The sequence below is a fragment of the Watersipora subatra genome, chromosome 7, assembly GCF_963576615.1.
Source record: "Watersipora subatra chromosome 7, tzWatSuba1.1, whole genome shotgun sequence".
NCBI classification, from domain to species: Eukaryota; Metazoa; Bryozoa; class Gymnolaemata; order Cheilostomatida; family Watersiporidae; genus Watersipora; species Watersipora subatra.
The window spans coordinates 11,112,350-11,131,250 of NC_088714.1; the positions used below are offsets into that span (position 1 = coordinate 11,112,350).

The window sequence follows — 18,901 nt, forward strand, 5'->3', positions numbered from 1 at the left end:
TTACCTCTCATTGTTTATAAGCTGATTTTTTATACCCAGGTAGTGCCAGGTAGCACAGCTAGTTGTATATATATATATGTACATTTTATATATACATATATGTATATTATATTTGTATGTGCATGTATATATAGACATATATCACTATCTGTATGCAACTAGTAACTTGGTGCAGTCCTGTGTGCATCAAGTGTGAAAAATCATTAGGGATAATAAGTGATTGCACAAGTATTCTAGTTTATTTGTGCAGTTAGTAAAGGGTTGGTCTACCAAATTACGAGTTTGAATCCAGTCGAAAGGAATTTTTTCCTAACCGCTAAGCATAGTGATGGACAGACACTGCTCCTGTTATAGTATAGATTTTGATTCTGCTTAAAGTGTTTCTTATCATTGATCAGCAACAGCAACTTTCTATTGCCCAACGTTTCAGAATTGATGATCACACGGCGAAAAAAAGTCAATTATCAGAGCATTGCTGATGGGTTAATCTCTTAAGAAGTTATCAAACCTTGACAGCGCAGTGTCACCGTTACTTAAGGCTGGTTCACACTATATCACAGCATGTCAGCATTAATCCTACAAAACATCGGTAATCATCTGTTTTCGTACATAATAGTCGCTGAAACGATGAAATACTAGACCCGCAGTAACTGTCACAAACAATACAGATCAAGCAATTCACAATAGCCAATCACTCTCGCCGAAGTGGTGCTCACAGCGCAGACTGCTCTGGATCCTCAGCAAAATATCCGAAAGGTTTGACAGCTGCAAATGTTTTTCGATATTTTTGCTTTGCCTCAGCGATGACATTATTTTACAGTTGACATAGTCGACGACTAATCGTCGAGAGAACAATCCTTACATAAGGCGATGCAGAGTGAATCGGCTTGCAGGAGTAATGATCGCCTCACTGATTATCATTAAGCAACTTAGGGCTGTTTTACAATACGTCACTTGTTCACGCCTAAAGGATATTTTAATCAATCTTATGAAAGTACAGGACATTGTTTTTGTAATTGGAGAATTGCTAGATGTGAGTAGAACTTATTTGAAGTAATAATGCGTGGTTGAATGCGACAGCGTGAATAGCTGTTTCAAGCATCACTCAGTATTGATCTATACAGCTATGCTTAGGATGAAATATGTTTGCGCTGCTTGTATAGTAAATGCTGCCTGATAGTGAAGGACCTGATAGCTGTGGCTAATAATCAAGCAAAAGTAATTAACTTTACTTGTCATTGCCAAGGTAGGTCTCCACGCTCTAGCTTTTGTCAGTGGTCAAAGTTTGCAAACACAAAGGACAGCGATTGCTTTAAACTAGCTGTACTTTAGAGTAAACTGTTGTCAACTGAAAGGTTTTGGTGAAGCTGACAGCATTATATAATTTTTGAAGAAATTCCCAATAAAATCTAAGAAAGATTTGAAAATACTAGCATAAATTTGTATCCTTAAGTTCTAAAAAGGGAGAGATTAGTATGGAGACAGCGATTGTATACTGAATCATTAAAAAAATACGCTATAAGATAAAATTTGTTCTGGAGCAAAAACTAAAATCTCTTTTAACAGGTTTATGAGTTCAATAAAACAATGCTATGTCCATTTTTTCATTCTCTGAACCGTATTATGCATTTATCTGTAGAGCACTGCAAGTTCTGTCCGTGAGTGGGCTGCTGAATAAAACATGATATACCTAATTATATATTACATTATATTATTATATATTATATTATATATTGCGCTATATTTGTTTTGCTTTGAGTCTATTTGTCAGGACGTTTTACAGCTCATTTTATTCTCTTTAGCGCAATAAAGTATTTAATTTGTCCTATGTACTAGCATTGCAGAGAAATGCATTCAGATTCGTTCTAGCATGTCTCTATTGAATAAGAACTAAACTGTGACCATATTAATCAAATTACCAAAAGTAAGCATATACTGTAGGAGACAATAATCAGCTCTTTGTTTGGCTGAGTGTTTTCTCTTTGAAATAGCCTCATTACACCTCAATAGAGTTATATAAGTTGCTCTACTTTGTCTACCAAAGAACTTTGTGTCACATGAGCGATGTAGGAAGGTTATGTAAGAACAAGATCTTGAAGTTTGAGTGTTAATTATTTCTAGAGCTGACAAAACAAGCTAAACAACGGTTATGAAACATTTACTTTCTAAGTAGTGATGTAAGCATAACAACAGACATCTTAGAGCACCAAGAAATAGTCTACATGTATATAAGCGAGTCTATCACCATGCCTTGTGACAATCTGTGAAAATGTATTTCTGACACCTAGAATAGGATACAAAGAAATGACTGCTAAGTGTACACCTTATTACAGGCATTCTTTCCCTCCTTTTGTTACTACATAACTTATGCAAACTAATTTTATTGAAACTAAGTACTGCGGTTTTAAACAACGACATGTAGTGAAAGTAACTAGCAACAACCTTAACTTTGCTACCTGGTACTTTATATATTCATACAGTAAATCTAATTAAACATTTACATGTACAACTAAAGCTGGCAACAAAGTTCAGTAATACAGATGGTTAGTCAATAGCTGGAAATTATTTGGAAATCACTGATTGCATTACAACCTTTAGAAAACTTTCACACGGCTAGACTCAGTCGTATGAGAATGTCGCGTGTCATCGCTGATTAACACGCTGGTTGCTCATATCTATCAGTCTTGTGGCTAGGGGAAGCCTATGTTTATATAAGCTATCTCAGTAGCCTGAGCCATGCACTTACAGCCAACATGAATGGAGAGGCGCTGAAGAAAGATGGACATCTTATGCTTGACTATATCAGCAACTACTGGGAGAACTTGAGAGACCTCGCGCCTCTACACAATGTCGAAGTGGGTAAGTTTCACCCAACTATTAAATACATCGGTTATGTGTCAGTACAAAGGTTTAAAATTTGTACACGTATTATAGTGATTCTCTCAGGAAGCCTAGACCTACAGTATATACGCTGAAAATAATGAAGCTGTCAAGAAGTATTGAAAGGAATTGCGAAAACTTGGTATTTTTAATGATTGAACCATCTGTAAATATCTTGTAAAAGACACCATTTTGGTTCATTTTAACAGTAATATTGTCTCACTTAGTTTTTGGTAGCAAACCCTGAAGTTTCCGTCAACCTGTTTGTCTGTTTATTAGTTCAGCAGCGTTTTTATTTAAGAAACATTCCCATTCTTTCCATTTAGAAGTGAACTCCCTATAGTCCTGTAGCATGTTTAAAAAAGTAACTTTAATTTTCTAATTATATATTAGAGCTGCTGCTGTAATACCAAATAATATTTTCCTACGAATCCATTGAATAGTAATTTTATCAAAGTCAAAACGTGGTAACAACAGTCACATGAAAGTAATTTAGATGACTTTGGTATTTTTTAGTCTCATAGCATTGTTATTGTTTAGGGCTTTCTTTAGCTTTTACAAAGCGATTATCGGTTGCCTTACAAATGCGTAGAAGACCTCTTTTTGTCTCTAAAGTCTTGAACAATGCTTTTCACTTTATTGATACATCAGGGTAGAAAGAATGATTCACAAGTGTTGATCTAAAAGAGTAGACTGAGGGAAAGGCTAACCAAATGAGATATAATGACGCATTGTCACACTGTGACACGTATAATGACCATCTGAAGTGCCTGTTGAATGGTCAACTAGAGCACTATTCTTTGGGTCACCTTGATAGTCAGAATTTGTAAACTGACGCATACTTTGCAGGCTACCTGACCTCTGAAGGAGTTTTGCCATCAGAGGCTCCTGATAAACCTGACACCTTAGAGGATATTCTTCGGGATGTAGACAAGCACATAATACCTGGGGTAAGTGTCGGTTGGACCTATAAGGGGTAAGTGTCGGTTGGAGCTATAAGGGGTAAGTGTCAGTTGGAGCTATAAGCAAAACAAGAAACTCAGATTTTAGAATGAAAAATGGAGCTGAGGAGGTTTTATCCAGAGCAAATAATTGCTGACAGTTGAATTGTTTCAAAGCCCACTAAACATAACCTTGTATCTGTTGTCAATGCTTTGAGCTCACTTGTAGTTTCTAATCTTTACTATAGTGAGAGCTGTCTGTCCATCTGTCCGTAAAACATTAAGTAAGACAACATCCGTAAGACAGTTAGAAAAATAGATTGCACTGCAGGGAATCAAACTCAAATATTCAGCATCCCAAACAAGCGTGGTACACAAGCGTGGTACCATTTGCACCACTCGATGACCTTTTCACATTTAGGAATACTTGTGCGCATAATTATTACACATGACGATTTTTCGCGGCACGCGAGACTGCAAACGTACTAGTGCTTACAATAGTAAGGATCGTGTCCGTCTGTCTGTCCATCTGTTTGGCTGTTCGTCTGGCTGTCCGTCTATTTGGCTGTTCGTCTATTCGTGAATTTGGTTGCAAGTCAACCTTTAAGGCCACGGTTGGAGGTTGGAAAATAGATTGTATAACACAGGATTTGAACTTCAATATACAGATTCCAAGATAAGTTTGCTACCAGCTGCACCACTCAACTACATTCCCTTATTAAAGATTAATTGTGCACATAACTATCACACATGACGATGTATCACAGCTCACCGGACTGCCTCGTTCTAATAACTATAATTCTGAGGCAGCTGCTTTAGTGAATGAAATATGTGACTTTACCAATATCCGCTATCTATTCCTTGTTCGGTTCTTCAAGAAACATTCAGTGGAAGCCTAAAAGTTGCTACTAAACTCCCACCTGATATAGATTCATTATCCTTAGGATAAGATAACAGGTTACTCTCTTATGGAAGTTTTAGCCACAGCTTAGAGAGTTGTAAATAATTGTTGACTCCATATCTTTCCATATTTTATCAGCAGACGCGCGTGCATGCTGAAGCGGCCTTTTACTAAATGATGGACTTGTAGCAGTTGAAAACATTATTAGTAAATAGAAAAGGTTTGAGATACAAAGCAATGTGTATAGCTATAAGTGTATATCTAAACATGTGTAAGCAATGTGTACAGCTATAAGTGTATATCTAAACATGTGTAAGCAATGTGTACAGCTATAAGTGTATATCTAAACATATGTAAGCAATGTGTACAGCTATAAGTGTATATCTAAACATGTGTAAGCAATGTGTACAGCTATAAGTGTATATCTAAACATGTGTAAGCAATGTGTACAGCTATAAGTGTATATCTAAACATGTGTAAGCAGTGTGTACAGCTATAAGTGTATATCTAAACATGTGTAAGCAATGTGTACAGCTATAAGTGTATATCTAAACATGTGTAAGCAATGTGTATAGCTATAAGTGTATATCTAAACATGTGTAAGCAATGTGTATAGCTATAAGTGTATATCTAAACATGTGTAAGCAATGTGTATAGTTATAAGTGTATATCTAAACATGTGTAAGCAATGTGTATAGCTATAAGTGTGTATCTAAACATGTGTAAGCAATGTGTATAGCTATAAGTGTATATCTAAACATGTGTAAGCAATGTGTACAGCTATAAGTGTATATCTAAACATGTGTAAGCAATGTGTACAGCTATAAGTGTATATCTAAACATGTGTAAGCAATGTGTATAGCTATAAGTGTATATCTAAACATGTGTAAGCAATGTGTACAGCTATAAGTGTATATCTAAACATGTGTAAGCAATGTGTACAGCTATAAGTGTATATCTAAACATATGTAAGCAATGTGTACAGCTATAAGTGTATATCTAAACATGTGTAAGCAATGTGTACAGCTATAAGTGTATATCTAAACATGTGTAAGCAATGTGTACAGCTATAAGTGTATATCTAAACATGTGTAAGCAGTGTGTACAGCTATAAGTGTATATCTAAACATGTGTAAGCAATGTGTACAGCTATAAGTGTATATCTAAACATGTGTAAGCAATGTGTATAGCTATAAGTGTATATCTAAACATGTGTAAGCAATGTGTATAGCTATAAGTGTATATCTAAACATGTGTAAGCAATGTGTATAGTTATAAGTGTATATCTAAACATGTGTAAGCAATGTGTATAGCTATAAGTGTGTATCTAAACATGTGTAAGCAATGTGTATAGCTATAAGTGTATATCTAAACATGTGTAAGCAATGTGTACAGCTATAAGTGTATATCTAAACATGTGTAAGCAATGTGTACAGCTATAAGTGTATATCTAAACATGTGTAAGCAATGTGTATAGCTATAAGTGTATATCTAAACATGTGTAAGCAATGTGTACAGCTATAAGTGTATATCTAAACATGTGTAAGCAATGTGTACAGCTATAAGTGTATATCTAAACATGTGTAAGCAATGTGTATAGCTATAAGTGTATATCTAAACATGTGTAAGCAATGTGTATAGCTATAAGTGTATATCTAAACATGTGTAAGCAATGTGTATAGCTATAAGTGTATATCTAAACATGTGTAAGCAATGTGTATAGCTATAAGTGTATATCTAAACATGTGTAAGCAATGTGTACAGCTATAAGTGTATATCTAAACATGTGTAAGCAATGTGTATAGCTATAAGTGTATATCTAAACATGTGTAAGCAATGTGTACAGCTATAAGTGTATATCTAAACATGTGTAAGCAATGTGTACAGCTATAAGTGTATATCTAAACATGTGTAAGCAATGTGTACAGCTATAAGTGTATATCTAAACATGTGTAAGCAATGTGTACAGCTATAAGTGTATATCTAAACATGTGTAAGCAATGTGTACAGCTATAAGTGTATATCTAAACATGTGTAAGCAATGTGTATAGCTATAAGTGTATATCTAAACATGTGTAAGCAATGTGTACAGCTATAAGTGTATATCTAAACATGTGTAAGCAATGTGTATAGCTATAAGTGTATATCTAAACATGTGTAAGCAATGTGTATAGCTATAAGTGTATATCTAAACATGTGTAAGCAATGTGTATAGCTATAAGTGTATATCTAAACATGTGTAAGCAATGTGTATAGCTATAAGTGTATATCTAAACATGTGTAAGCAATGTGTACAGCTATAAGTGTATATCTAAACATGTGTAAGCAATGTGTACAGCTATAAGTGTATATCTAAACATGTGTAAGCAATGTGTATAGCTATAAGTGTATATCTAAACATGTGTAAGCAATGTGTACAGCTATAAGTGTATATCTAAACATGTTTAAGCAATGTGTACAGCTATAAGTGTATATCTAAACATGTGTAAGCAATGTGTATAGCTATAAGTGTATATCTAAACATGTGTAAGCAATGTGTACAGCTATAAGTGTATATCTAAACATGTGTAAGCAATGTGTACAGCTATAAGTGTATATCTAAACATGTGTAAGCAATGTGTATAGCTATAAGTGTATATCTAAACATGTGTAAGCAATGTGTACAGCTATAAGTGTATATCTAAACATGTGTAAGCAATGTGTACAGCTATAAGTGTATATCTAAACATGTGTAAGCAATGTGTACAGCTATAAGTGTATATCTAAACATGTGTAAGCAATGTGTACAGCTATAAGTGTATATCTAAACATGTGTAAGCAATGTGTACAGCTATAAGTGTATATCTAAACATGTGTAAGCAATGTGTACAGCTATAAGTGTATATCTAAACATGTGTAAGCAATGTGTACAGCTATAAGTGTATATCTAAACATGTGTAAGCAATGTGTATAGCTATAAGTGTATATCTAAACATGTGTAAGCAATGTGTACAGCTATAAGTGTATATCTAAACATGTGTAAGCAATGTGTATAGCTATAAGTTTATATCTAAACATGTGTAAGCAATGTGTACAGCTATAATTGTATATCTAAACATGTGTAAGCAATATGTACAGCTATAAGTGTATATCTAAACATGTGTAAGCAATGTGTACAGCTATAAGTGTATATCTAAACATGTGTAAGCAATGTGTACAGCTATAAGTGTATATCTAAACATGTGTATTGTAGAATACCCAGTGGCAGCACCCCAACTTTCACGCTTATTTTGCCTCATCATGCTCTTACCCATCGATTCTGGCAGACATGCTGTGCGGCGCCATCGCCTGCATCGGCTTCACATGGGTAAGTCACTTGTTTATTACGGACACCAAGCAGTAGCCACCTCTCTGTTTCTTCCACTGAAATGTCATATTAAGATAGAGGTTTGTATAAATTAATAAAGAGTGAATTCTTAGTTAATAAAGAGAATTGTAATTTATTGTAACAGCTAAAGGCACAAATATGTACGTGAAGGGAGCTTGTAAACCTGTGCAAGTGCTGCCTTTTAATAGCCAGATAAATAGGACAAAATCCTTTTGAACCCTCGTTGCATCTGGTCACTTTACTCTAGGGCAAATAGCCAGGTCCTTGTAAGTGTAAACATTTCGGTTGCTATTAGAGACAGATATCACAATAAGGTGTCGGCAAACAAGGCGCTAAATTTTACATAGTGATATACGTATACCCATATACAATATATGCATACATGTGTATATCATGGGTGTTGATAGATGCAGTTACATAAAGATTTGATAGCTTAGCATATTAGATACCTTTATGGAATTACATCCATTGACATACTCTAGTCAAGTCAAAGAATCATGTATTAGTTTACTTACTTACAAGAATGAGTTCACTAGCACATATATACCTAGGTAGGACGCTACAGTTTATGCATGAGGACCATCAGGCTGTAATTTCATGTGTGCCTAATAATTTTGGCATATGAAGGCCATTTAACAATGCCCTGCACACCTATGGCTGTTATGTACTCATTAATTCAAAGGTAATATCGTGATATAACTTAACATCGTCAGCACCATCGACCATCATTTTTGCCAAATTTTAGGCATAAACATATCAAAATTGTTTGAGGATATTATGTTGAGTGTGGCTATTCGATGGCTTCAAGAAATCTATATAATGTACCAGCTATTCTTGCTGAAAGAATAATTGAAAATATGTTGCAATCACATTCCTTCTTTTTGTACACAATTCTTTACAATTTAGCAAACGCTTGTTTATATACAGACAATTTGGTCAAACACGGTATTACGGGTATAATGGGAACACCATAATCCATCTGATGATTGTCTTTCGACCATGTCATCTACAAACTTCATTTCTTATAGAAAGTTCTAATTCACTAACTAAAAATTCCTATATGTCAGATTGATTACCTGCCCCAGCGACCAAAAGAATAAAACATAGATTACAGCAAGTTGGTAGATTCTTAAATATTTCTTTATATTGAATATAAAATCTTAAAGGATAGATATTTAAATCTTAAATAATTAATCTTTATGCAAAACTTTCAGCAAGCAGACAGAGTCATTGTTGGTGCTCCTTCTCTCATCTCAGTATGGTTTACTACACAGTGGTGAAAGAACAGTGGCTACTAGGTCTGCGCTCACCAAGGCTAGGAGAGCAACTTCACAATCAATGATAACTTTATACTTGCATTATTTGTCAATGGCCAGTTCGTTCTAGCTATTGACCCTGCATTGTATTTGAGTGCCTTTCTATTTTTAGTTCTCAATGGTATTTTTGCGGCTGAGTTAATTTGCATTTTCACCCTGCATGTAGGAGGATAGGTTGCTCTGTCTTTCGTGAAGACCATACGCTAACTCCCATGATAAAGCGCGTTGTTATTCTACTATAGCCAGCAATTTACTAAATGCTGATTTAGTCACATTTAATTTAAAACCTGCAACTAGTTTTACGTTATAACAATATTGTTATAGCAGTTATATGTTTGCATTCTCTATCGACTGTTGTTCCCGTTATAACTTGTGAACATTTCTATTCCTGCAGAATTCTAGTCCAGCTTGCAGCGAGTTAGAAGTTGTCATGCTGAACTGGCTGGGAAAACTTTTAAAATTACCAGAATCCTTTCTGAATATTCCAGGCCAGCCAGGTGGTGGTGTTCTACAGGTGAGTAAAGGTTCTAGCCTTGACAAATAGGGCTCACAGAAAGAATATATGTGTGTATTTTAGATGAATGTGTGCTTTGATTTATTGCTATAGCCTAGAAAATCTTACTCAAGGCTTGAACACTTTTGGGTGTGGCCCAGTGGTCAAGGACCCCTGTCCTGTGAACAGCAGACAGGGGTTTAATTCCCAAAAAAGTTTCCAGTTGCGATAGGAATGACATGTAACCTTTACTTACTCTCTGCTACTGGGCTCACACATGTCCAGCCAAGATCTCATAAACATAGTTAATAGAAAATTGCTCTTAAAGACATCCGCTGTCTCTGCTTACTGTTGGCAAAAAAGGCATCATATTTGATCTTGGAGGATTGTTCATACATATAAGCATCTTTCTACCCATATCTCTAGCAATGTTTAACATTACCTATGCTATGATTGAATATCTATTACTCATCGCTATCGGCTGCCAGTAGCTGCCAGTAGCTGCCAGTAGCTGCCAGTAGCTGCCAGTAGCAGCCCAAACTTCTTAAAATTTATTGTGTTTCCCAGAGCAAAATGATAATGATTGTCTTACTAGCCATATATTTCAACACTGTCATGACCGCTGTCATAAGAGATATATTGAAAACTAGAACTGGCATCTTCCGCAAGTTGATCTGGGTAGTTTCCATGTTATTGAGGAAAAATATCCATTGCTATTTTGGGCTCTTCATCCAATGCTAACACTATTAGTTGCTTGCAGAGCACAGCCAGTGACGCCACGCTTGTAGCCCTACTAGCCGCTCGCACACAAAAATTAAAAGAAGTTGATCCATCAAAAGAATTTCTGGGGCTTATTGACAAACTGGTGTGTTATGCATCTGATCAGGTCAGTTCATGCAGAAGTGTCAAACCTTCATATTGGCATGCCAATACAGAAGACCAGTGTACGCCGTTGTATCTTCACATCAGTAATATCAATTCTTTGAATCCGTAAAGGCCTTAGATATGTTGACATCACTATGGCTGAGCAGCCTGGAGCACTCCCTAGCGCATAGTTTCTTGTCTGAAGCCTTTCAGCTCAGCTGTCCATCAGTGGTCAATGACATTTGAATGATTAAATATCTAAGGCTTACGGCTAGCCAATAATAGCTAAGGCGTTTTAGATACAATGTATAATTCTAAAATTGATTTTAGCCTGAAACTATTTTGCCCCTTTGCTATTTGCTATGTACTCAGTATTTTCACTTTTCTTTTTAAATTTCATCATTTCTCTGCAGTCCCACTCATCTGTAGAGAGAGCTGCTCTTATTGGTCATGTTCAAATGCGACTCCTTCCACCCGATGACAAGTATTCACTGCGTGGAGAGACTTTACAGAAAGCAATAGAAAAAGATAAAAAAGAAGGGCTCATACCATTTTATGTAAGCTTAAACCGTATAGCTTTCAAGTCAAAATATTTCATTTAGATGCAGTTAGGAAGTTTTAGAACTGGCCATTGGTTTTAGTATGTGTTGAAGACTTGCATTTAGAGTTCTGACAGCTGTAAAAAGTGTTATTAAATTGTAAAATTGTCGCAACCAACAAACGTCCGACGCCTTTTTGATAGGCAGAGAGGTAATTCCAGCATGAATCAGAACCAGGCCGAGTGGGTAATAAAAAATAATATACATGTAGTATTATAGGTTGACTCATATGTCGACAGTGCACTATTTATTCTAACAGGAGAAAAGTTGCTTGATTCTTGTATGCAGTTGTTAATTGTTTAGGTAATACTTGTCACACTCTAGGCGTGAAGAGTTAACTTATTGTTTCAAACTTGAAAAGAAATTCTAACATAGCAAGATTTGCTACACCAATATCGTTACTAATTTGTAACAAAAAGCTTAGCAGAAACTAATCTGAAGGTGTCTTCAGGTGACTGATAGATTTTCACAGGTCTCACCACACAATAGATCTGTTGCAGGAACGCTCATTGAAAATATGTAATGACTATATGCGATGTATTTAGAAATGCTTGCTGTATAATTAAATTGTTTTTAAAAGCGAATTAGTACTTTTAGATTTGTGGATTTGTGCTGATCAATTCAAATTATATTACAGGTTGCTGCCACTGTGGGAACTACAGGGTTGTGTGGATTTGACAACCTCGTTGAATTAGGAAATATTTGTACGTCAATTTCACAACTTGTATTTTGGTAGAGTGGCTTCAAGTGTTGACAAAGCTTAAGATTTTGCAGCAGAGGCTGTACTTTTACTTTGCTAATCGTTTGCTTGTGGTAAACCAGATATTGACTGTGTGTCAGCAAACGTGATGAAACTAGCCTTTAGCAAATTCATGTAAAGTACCTGTAATATCATGGTTCTATTCAGAAGAGACTTCACTAACACCAGCTAACTTTGAGTTGACCAATTTTTTTTATTCTACAGCTACAGTGGTGTGCAAAATAATTGCATCCTTTTGTTGACAAACTAAAATTTTTATTGAGATAGTTACTCAGGATGTATTTAGTCAATAGTCATAAAACTATATATTAGCTTAATTCTCATCTTGTCTTGAGTTCAAATATTTAAATCAAACAGCTGTAAAATTAGTTTGTTGGATGACTTGGTAGGCTAAAATCTGAATATTTCCTTTGTTTGGATGGAATTAATAACCTGTGCAGATGTATTTTGGTGCATCCTACACATTACGTAATAGGATATTCAGAAACTTGATGAGACTTTGCATGTACTAATATACTTACTTGAATTATGATTGTTTGCTAGTAACAAAGATACGAACATAAAATGGTAAATAGTTTTAAGAAATTGGTCGATGAACAAAAGAAATCGTTCAATGAACCTATAGTTTGTTTAGCACACCACTGTAGATCTAAATTGTTTACATTGTACCTCACCTACTTTTGATCTATAGCAATAAGAGAGTTATAAATGGAATCATAATGTTTGCTTAGTAGTCATCCAGTCAAAGTGTAGTCTACTTTATATTTACTGCAGGTAACAAAGAACGAATATGGCTACACATAGATGCCGCGTATGCTGGTTCAGCTGCCATCTGCCCAGAGTATAGACACATAATTGATGGTGTAGAGGTGAGGTGCATCCTTTTTTCCCAAATGTTAGTGTCTGTCCCTGGTCACTTATCATATTCTCCAAGTATAATCGGTTGTTGCTACACTTCAGGAGAGGGGAAGGGAGAAGGGAAGGGGAGAGGAGGGGGGAGGGGAAGGGTGGTCGTGGAGCTATCAATATAAATAGAATAAACAGTATCTAACAGTGATCTACTTTTGAAAATTACAGTTGAGGTCTAATCACCAAAATGATATGAGTGGATGGCGAAGCTATTATTATAAGGCGTTGCCTGTTGTTTTTAAGCTTGCAGACTCCTTCAACTTCAACCCCCACAAATGGATGATGGTTAACTTTGACTGTTCAGCGATGTGGATGAAAGATTACTACATGGTGGCAGATGCATTCAGTGTGGAGCCGCTCTACTTGCAACACAAACATGACCAGTCATTTGTTGATTTTAGGGTAAGTAAGCTTGCTTAGAATAGAGTATGTGTGAAAGGTAGAAGTACTTACACGTGTATCAATATAATCAGTACTTCCAAAACAGATCACTTGTAGATACATGCTACTTTTAGGTGGAATCTTATTAGCGAATACAGCACAGTGTTTGTACCTGCTGTAATTTTTAACCTACGCACTGAGGTAAATTTGTACATACACACTGAGGTAGATATGTACATACACACTGTGGTAGATTTGTACTTACATACTGAGGTAGATTTGTACTTACACACTGGGATAGATTTGTACCTACACACTGAGGTAGATCTGTACCTATGCACTGAGGTAGATTTGTACCTACACACTGAGGTAGATCTGTACCTACGCACTGAGGTAGATTTGTACCTACACACTGGGGTAGATTTGTACCTACACACTTGGGTAGATATGTACATACACACTCGGGTAGATATTTACCTACACACTGGGATAGATTTTTACTTACACACTCGGGTAGATATTTAGCGACACACTGGGGTAGATTTGTACTTACACACTGAGGTAGATTTGTACCTACACACTGGAGTAGATTTGTACCTACACACTGGGGTAGATTTGTATTTACACACTGGGGTAGATATGTACTTACACACTGGGGTAGATTTGTACTTACACACTGGGGTAGATATGTACTTACACACTGGGGTTAATAAGAAAGCTGTTGGTGTTGTTTATTTTTACTAAGCTGGTTACTTCCTAATTTACTGCATCATAGTTTTAGTTTACACAAAATTTTGTCTTTTCATTAAACTGAACTTTTCCCCCTAGCAGTCAGCTTCTGGTACGCACATTGATGAAGCAAGTAAGTGCTTTGTCAAATACTTCGAAGAAAAATTATTTTGAAAATATTATTTTGAAAATCTCATTGCCAGCCGCTTTAACAATCTTCCACCTAACATCCATTTTCTTAACAGAAAAAAGGTAACTTCAACAGCATATGTCAGACTATTTATTTGATTTTAGTGGTGAGCTGTTGCCATTTTCTATTTCTTTTGTTGTTGTTGTTGCTGTATACCATAATTTAAAAATGTTTGTTTGAAAAGAATTTATTGCCAGTAAAGGAATAAATAGTAAGAGCTGTGAAATACAAATCAAACTATTTTACTATGAATTAAAACCAAAAACTTATTTTTGTAATCATGAACAATGTATTTAACAAGCTGCTTATATAACAGAGCACAATAATGCTTGTCTGACTGGTTTGTTTACAGCATTTACAAATTCCATTGGGGAGACGATTCAAGTCTTTAAAACTTTGGTTCGTCTTCAGGTTGTTGGGCGTAGAAGCCTTACAACAAAACATTAGAAATGTAAGTAGATTCTTTTAATTATATGCAAAGTAATATGTTCACAGATATATGAGCATACTAGATGCAAGCTATGACAACATTTCTATTGTGTACTAAATTGTATGGTTCGCTAATTGAGCTACTCTGGCTACTGGTTCACTTCGTTACAGCAAATAGCTTTAGCCAAAGAGTTTGAGGAGCTCGTGAAAGGCGACAGGCAGTATGAGATTATTGGCGAGGTTACACTTGGCCTAGTCTGCTTCAGATTGAAGGTAAATACTTTTTATTTTTTTATGAAAATATCATAAAGATACATGATAGGATTATCGGGAACAAAAACATAAATAGGGAGCTGATGTTCAAATTGATTAATATAGATAATATGGTTGAGCTGACCTAATTCAGGTCAACAGTTGAAAAATGCTTTTATTGAATTTAGGATATTGGAGGAAAGAGAGAATGTTGAATACAGGATATTATTAAGTAGAGATGAATGAATCTAACGTATTATAGAGAGCTGATTTTTATAGCATCAGAGACAATTTAACCAAGTAGATTTTAAAAGATTATTTTGAAGCAAGATTGCCAGACAAACTGGCCAAAGCGTCTGGGGGCATTAAAAAACTAGTTTGGTTAGAATCCAAAAATTAGTCTGGTTAGAATCCAGCTGCTAACTAGTCCTGCAGCTGGTTTTAAATGAACAGCTATTATAGCCGTGCAACTGGTGAGAATGGGAAGGGAAGAACAACTTGCTAAGACTGCAGAGGGATTTAAGTTTGACCAATCAATACCCACTGTTTGCAATGAGCGTGTAAGGCTGCATAATGTTTTAGGCATCAAACGAATTGAATATCACCCTGAATGACTACATCAATGATGTGGATAGACGGATACACATAACACCAAGCAAAGTAAGCACTTCATAATTTAAAGAAATTCACATCAGTAAATCCTCAACTTCTGAATGCGTTTGTACATACATTAGTTACTGCTAGAGTTTTGTTGAAGTAATATCAAATATGTTACGAGTACAATTCCTAGCACCAACTATACTGCTCAGTTCAACAGACTTTTAACTTCAGTTTAGCTGAAAGAGACTTCTTTAATGCATAGTCATAGTGTTTTGAGAGATGAGCTGTAGACCTCATTATTCAAGATCACACTGATTACTTTATGATCTGAAGTAATAGCCACTTCTGTTAGTATGATTGTTAAGGAAAGCTGGTCTGCAGATATATAATCAAAAAGTTCAAACTAATAAGTTTTATGCATTACTAGTGGAATGCCCGGTGTTGCGCAGGTCTTAAAAATCAGCTCATAAACATTTACAGGTGATGCAGTTGCCTGCCACTTGCCATTAGCTTGGCATATTGCCAATGGCTAACTTGAGTAAGCTAGTAACCTATTGCCAAACTTACTAATAAGAGCCGGGAGAGCAAGCATAAAATGATGTAGCGATACGCATTCTTCATTCCAAGATTTTAATAGCTGTAGCTGGACAAATCGAATCAGACACAAACTTTGAGATTTATAGAAACATGTCGTGCACACTTGTCATAGCTTTTTCTATGAATTGGGCATGCAGAACCAGTTGTCATGACTTTTCTTATACCAGCTGTTCATACCTTGTAGGTAAATGATACCTACTACTTGCGATTAGCAATCTGTTCTACAAAGACCACCAGTGAAGACATTCATCTTGCCTGGCAGGTTGTGCAGGAATGCGCAGAGATCGTACGAAGAAAGTGCCCCACACTGTGCAATGGAGCGAGCAAGTGCGACAGATAAAGCTATTCTTGCCTTAGCTTTTATAACTTGTGGGTTGGTTTAGGTAAAACCATATAAAATGGTGGCTCAAATAAAAAGTTAACCTGTTGTCAATATGGTCCTAGTTAAACACTGTTCAAGTTTGCCACCAACAGCTCCGTAATAACTTGACTTTGATGGTAGGTTATCCATAGGCTTTACTTAAAGTGAGTACATGTGATAGATTCCTGGCTACATGACTACCATAATCATTAATGCTCATAGTCTATTATTTAAATTATTGAAAAGTATTAAAATAAAATGGTATATAGCACAAGCTCGTCTGAACTTGTTCAAGGTCACAAATCTGTTTCCCTGTGATAATTCTTTTTGACTTATAACAAGGAAAGATAAACATCTCTTTTGTCTCGTACAAGGGTTCTGATTCATATATGGTACAAAAGCAAATTGTTTGCTGTTCTATCGTTGGAGGAACACATAACTCTCACAACTATGCTTTCTATAATGAAAATCAATCCCTTCTTAAAGGGAAAATATACGTTTACAAAGGGAAACTACGCTCTTTATCTTTATAAAAGGAAACTAAGCTCTTTTTTATAAAGAGAAACAACGCCATTTATAAAGGAACACTTTGCCCTCTACAGAGAAACGCTATGCCCTCTATAAAGGTAACTATGCCCTCTATAAAAGGAAACTGCGACCTCTATAAAGAGAAACTAAGCCCTCTATAAAGAGAACTATACCCTCTATAAAGAGAAACTATACCATCTATAAAGAGCATAGATATAGTAAACCCTAGATTGGCGAATAGCTATCAATACAATGGAGCAAAAGTGAGGCCTATAATTGGCTGTTGTTTTCACGACGTTACGTCGTAGTGATGTGCATCACAGCATCAAAGCCTTCAATTGAGCAATAAGTTTAGTAGTGGAATCACGCTTGGCATGCTAGTTTTTAAGTCATAAACATAACAATAAGACCAAATTCTTAGTGAAATGTCATCAGAAGAGACTACAACACCCCAGGTATATCCTGAATTGCCCATAACAAAACAGAACTTCAACTCAAAACAAGAAGTTCTCGACAATATCATAAGCTATCTATGCCGATTAAAGACACCAAGCTGAAAGCTGCTAGTGGAAAATAATAGGAAAATCATCATCATTTCGTCATTGGTTTTGAGTCAGCAGCCAAATCTGTACATGACATTGCTCAATATCTTTTCAGCAACTACCCTTACATCAACTACTTCCTAACCTTTAAGATCAACCAGGATCACATTGAGATTCTGTTTTCCACAATACGATCTAAGGGTGGCTATAACAATAATCCGGATGTGCAGTGCTTTAGATCTGCACTTCGAGCACTGTTCATAAAAGCAGATATCACACCATGTCCCAATGTTAACTGTATTGATCTGGATGTGAGCAGGGCTGAAAAAACTGGCCAACTCCTGCTACATTCTCTGGCTAGAAAGAAAAAGAAAGAAGAGACAAAAGCTGAGGAAGGTGAAGATGAGGAGTTCGGTGATGAGGATTTTTTTCTAACTCAAATGTGATGAGCGTATCAAGTTCTTGACCGATGTCGAAGTATTGGGAAATAGAAATAGTGATGACATAACCCTAATCTCAGTTAAAAACAGAGGAGGATTGGTGACCAGATTGATAGGCCGAATATGAATTGCTGCAGAAAAGTGCCTACGTTCACACATGGAGAGCTGTGGTATCACACAGAGAGCTTTTAAACAAGTAACATCACAGACAGTAACATATATGTCTTATTACATAACCTCCATCAAGGTTTTACATGTACAGTGCATGCCAACAGTCTACTCAAAACTATATTAAATCGCTATACTAAAATCAGAAAACACTATGCCGCTTCAAAGCAGGAATCTAGTTCAACCAACCTTAGACAAAAACTATCTCGTCTAGTTATTTTCAGTCATGTCTAATGGGTGTTTAATACAGTGGTCCAGCGTAACTGCTTCTAAACCTCATTTGATTCATTAGTTTGTTATTAGTTTAATTTCTATTTGGTCACTCTTTGTATTATCAATAATATAGAAGCTTCTAAATCATTGGTATTATTCATTACCATGTGTGTAAGGTTCTTGCCTTTCTCATCCAAAGTCATTACAGTCATACTTCGACTTACGAGCTTAATGCGTTCAGAGACTGAGCTCGTATGTCAATTTACTCGCATGTTGGTGCAATTTATTTATATATAGAACAATTAAATACATATTGATAGGTTTTCATACTCTGAAAATGCATATAAAACACTCAAAACAATATATTGTAACAGAAAGAACATGTTGGTTATTGTCCTAACTTACCACATGCTTTCAAAAAACAACAAATAAAAATAATGC

General features: G+C 35.7%; 1 protein-coding gene across 1 annotated transcript; it reads left to right on the forward strand.

Moving 5' to 3' along the window:
- The first annotated feature begins 2,744 nt into the window (after positions 1–2,744).
- On the forward strand, positions 2,745–16,905 carry LOC137399344 (aromatic-L-amino-acid decarboxylase-like). The gene is made up of 13 exons (XM_068085421.1): positions 2,745–2,859; positions 3,730–3,830; positions 7,955–8,068; positions 9,800–9,919; positions 10,659–10,784; positions 11,176–11,319; positions 11,999–12,065; positions 12,896–12,990; positions 13,274–13,432; positions 14,683–14,781; positions 14,931–15,032; positions 15,594–15,671; positions 16,393–16,905. Exons 1-13 carry the CDS (start codon positions 2,754–2,756, stop codon positions 16,546–16,548), a joined length of 1,467 nt encoding a protein of 488 aa, XP_067941522.1. The 5' UTR covers positions 2,745–2,753; the 3' UTR covers positions 16,549–16,905.
- Positions 16,906–18,901: the final 1,996 nt, after the last annotated feature.

What these genes read in the sequence shown, in the direction of transcription:
- LOC137399344 (XM_068085421.1), top strand. Translation starts at nt 2,754, where the DNA reads ATGAATGGAGAGGCGCTGAAGAAAGATGGACATCTTATGCTTGACTAT. An exon ending in TGTGTTATGCATCTGATCAG is followed by an intron (nt 10,785 to 11,175) that starts GTCAGTTCATGC and finishes ATTTCTCTGCAG; the next exon opens with TCCCACTCATCTGTAGAGAG. An exon ending in TACAACAAAACATTAGAAAT is followed by an intron (nt 14,782 to 14,930) that starts GTAAGTAGATTC and finishes ACTTCGTTACAG; the next exon opens with CAAATAGCTTTAGCCAAAGA.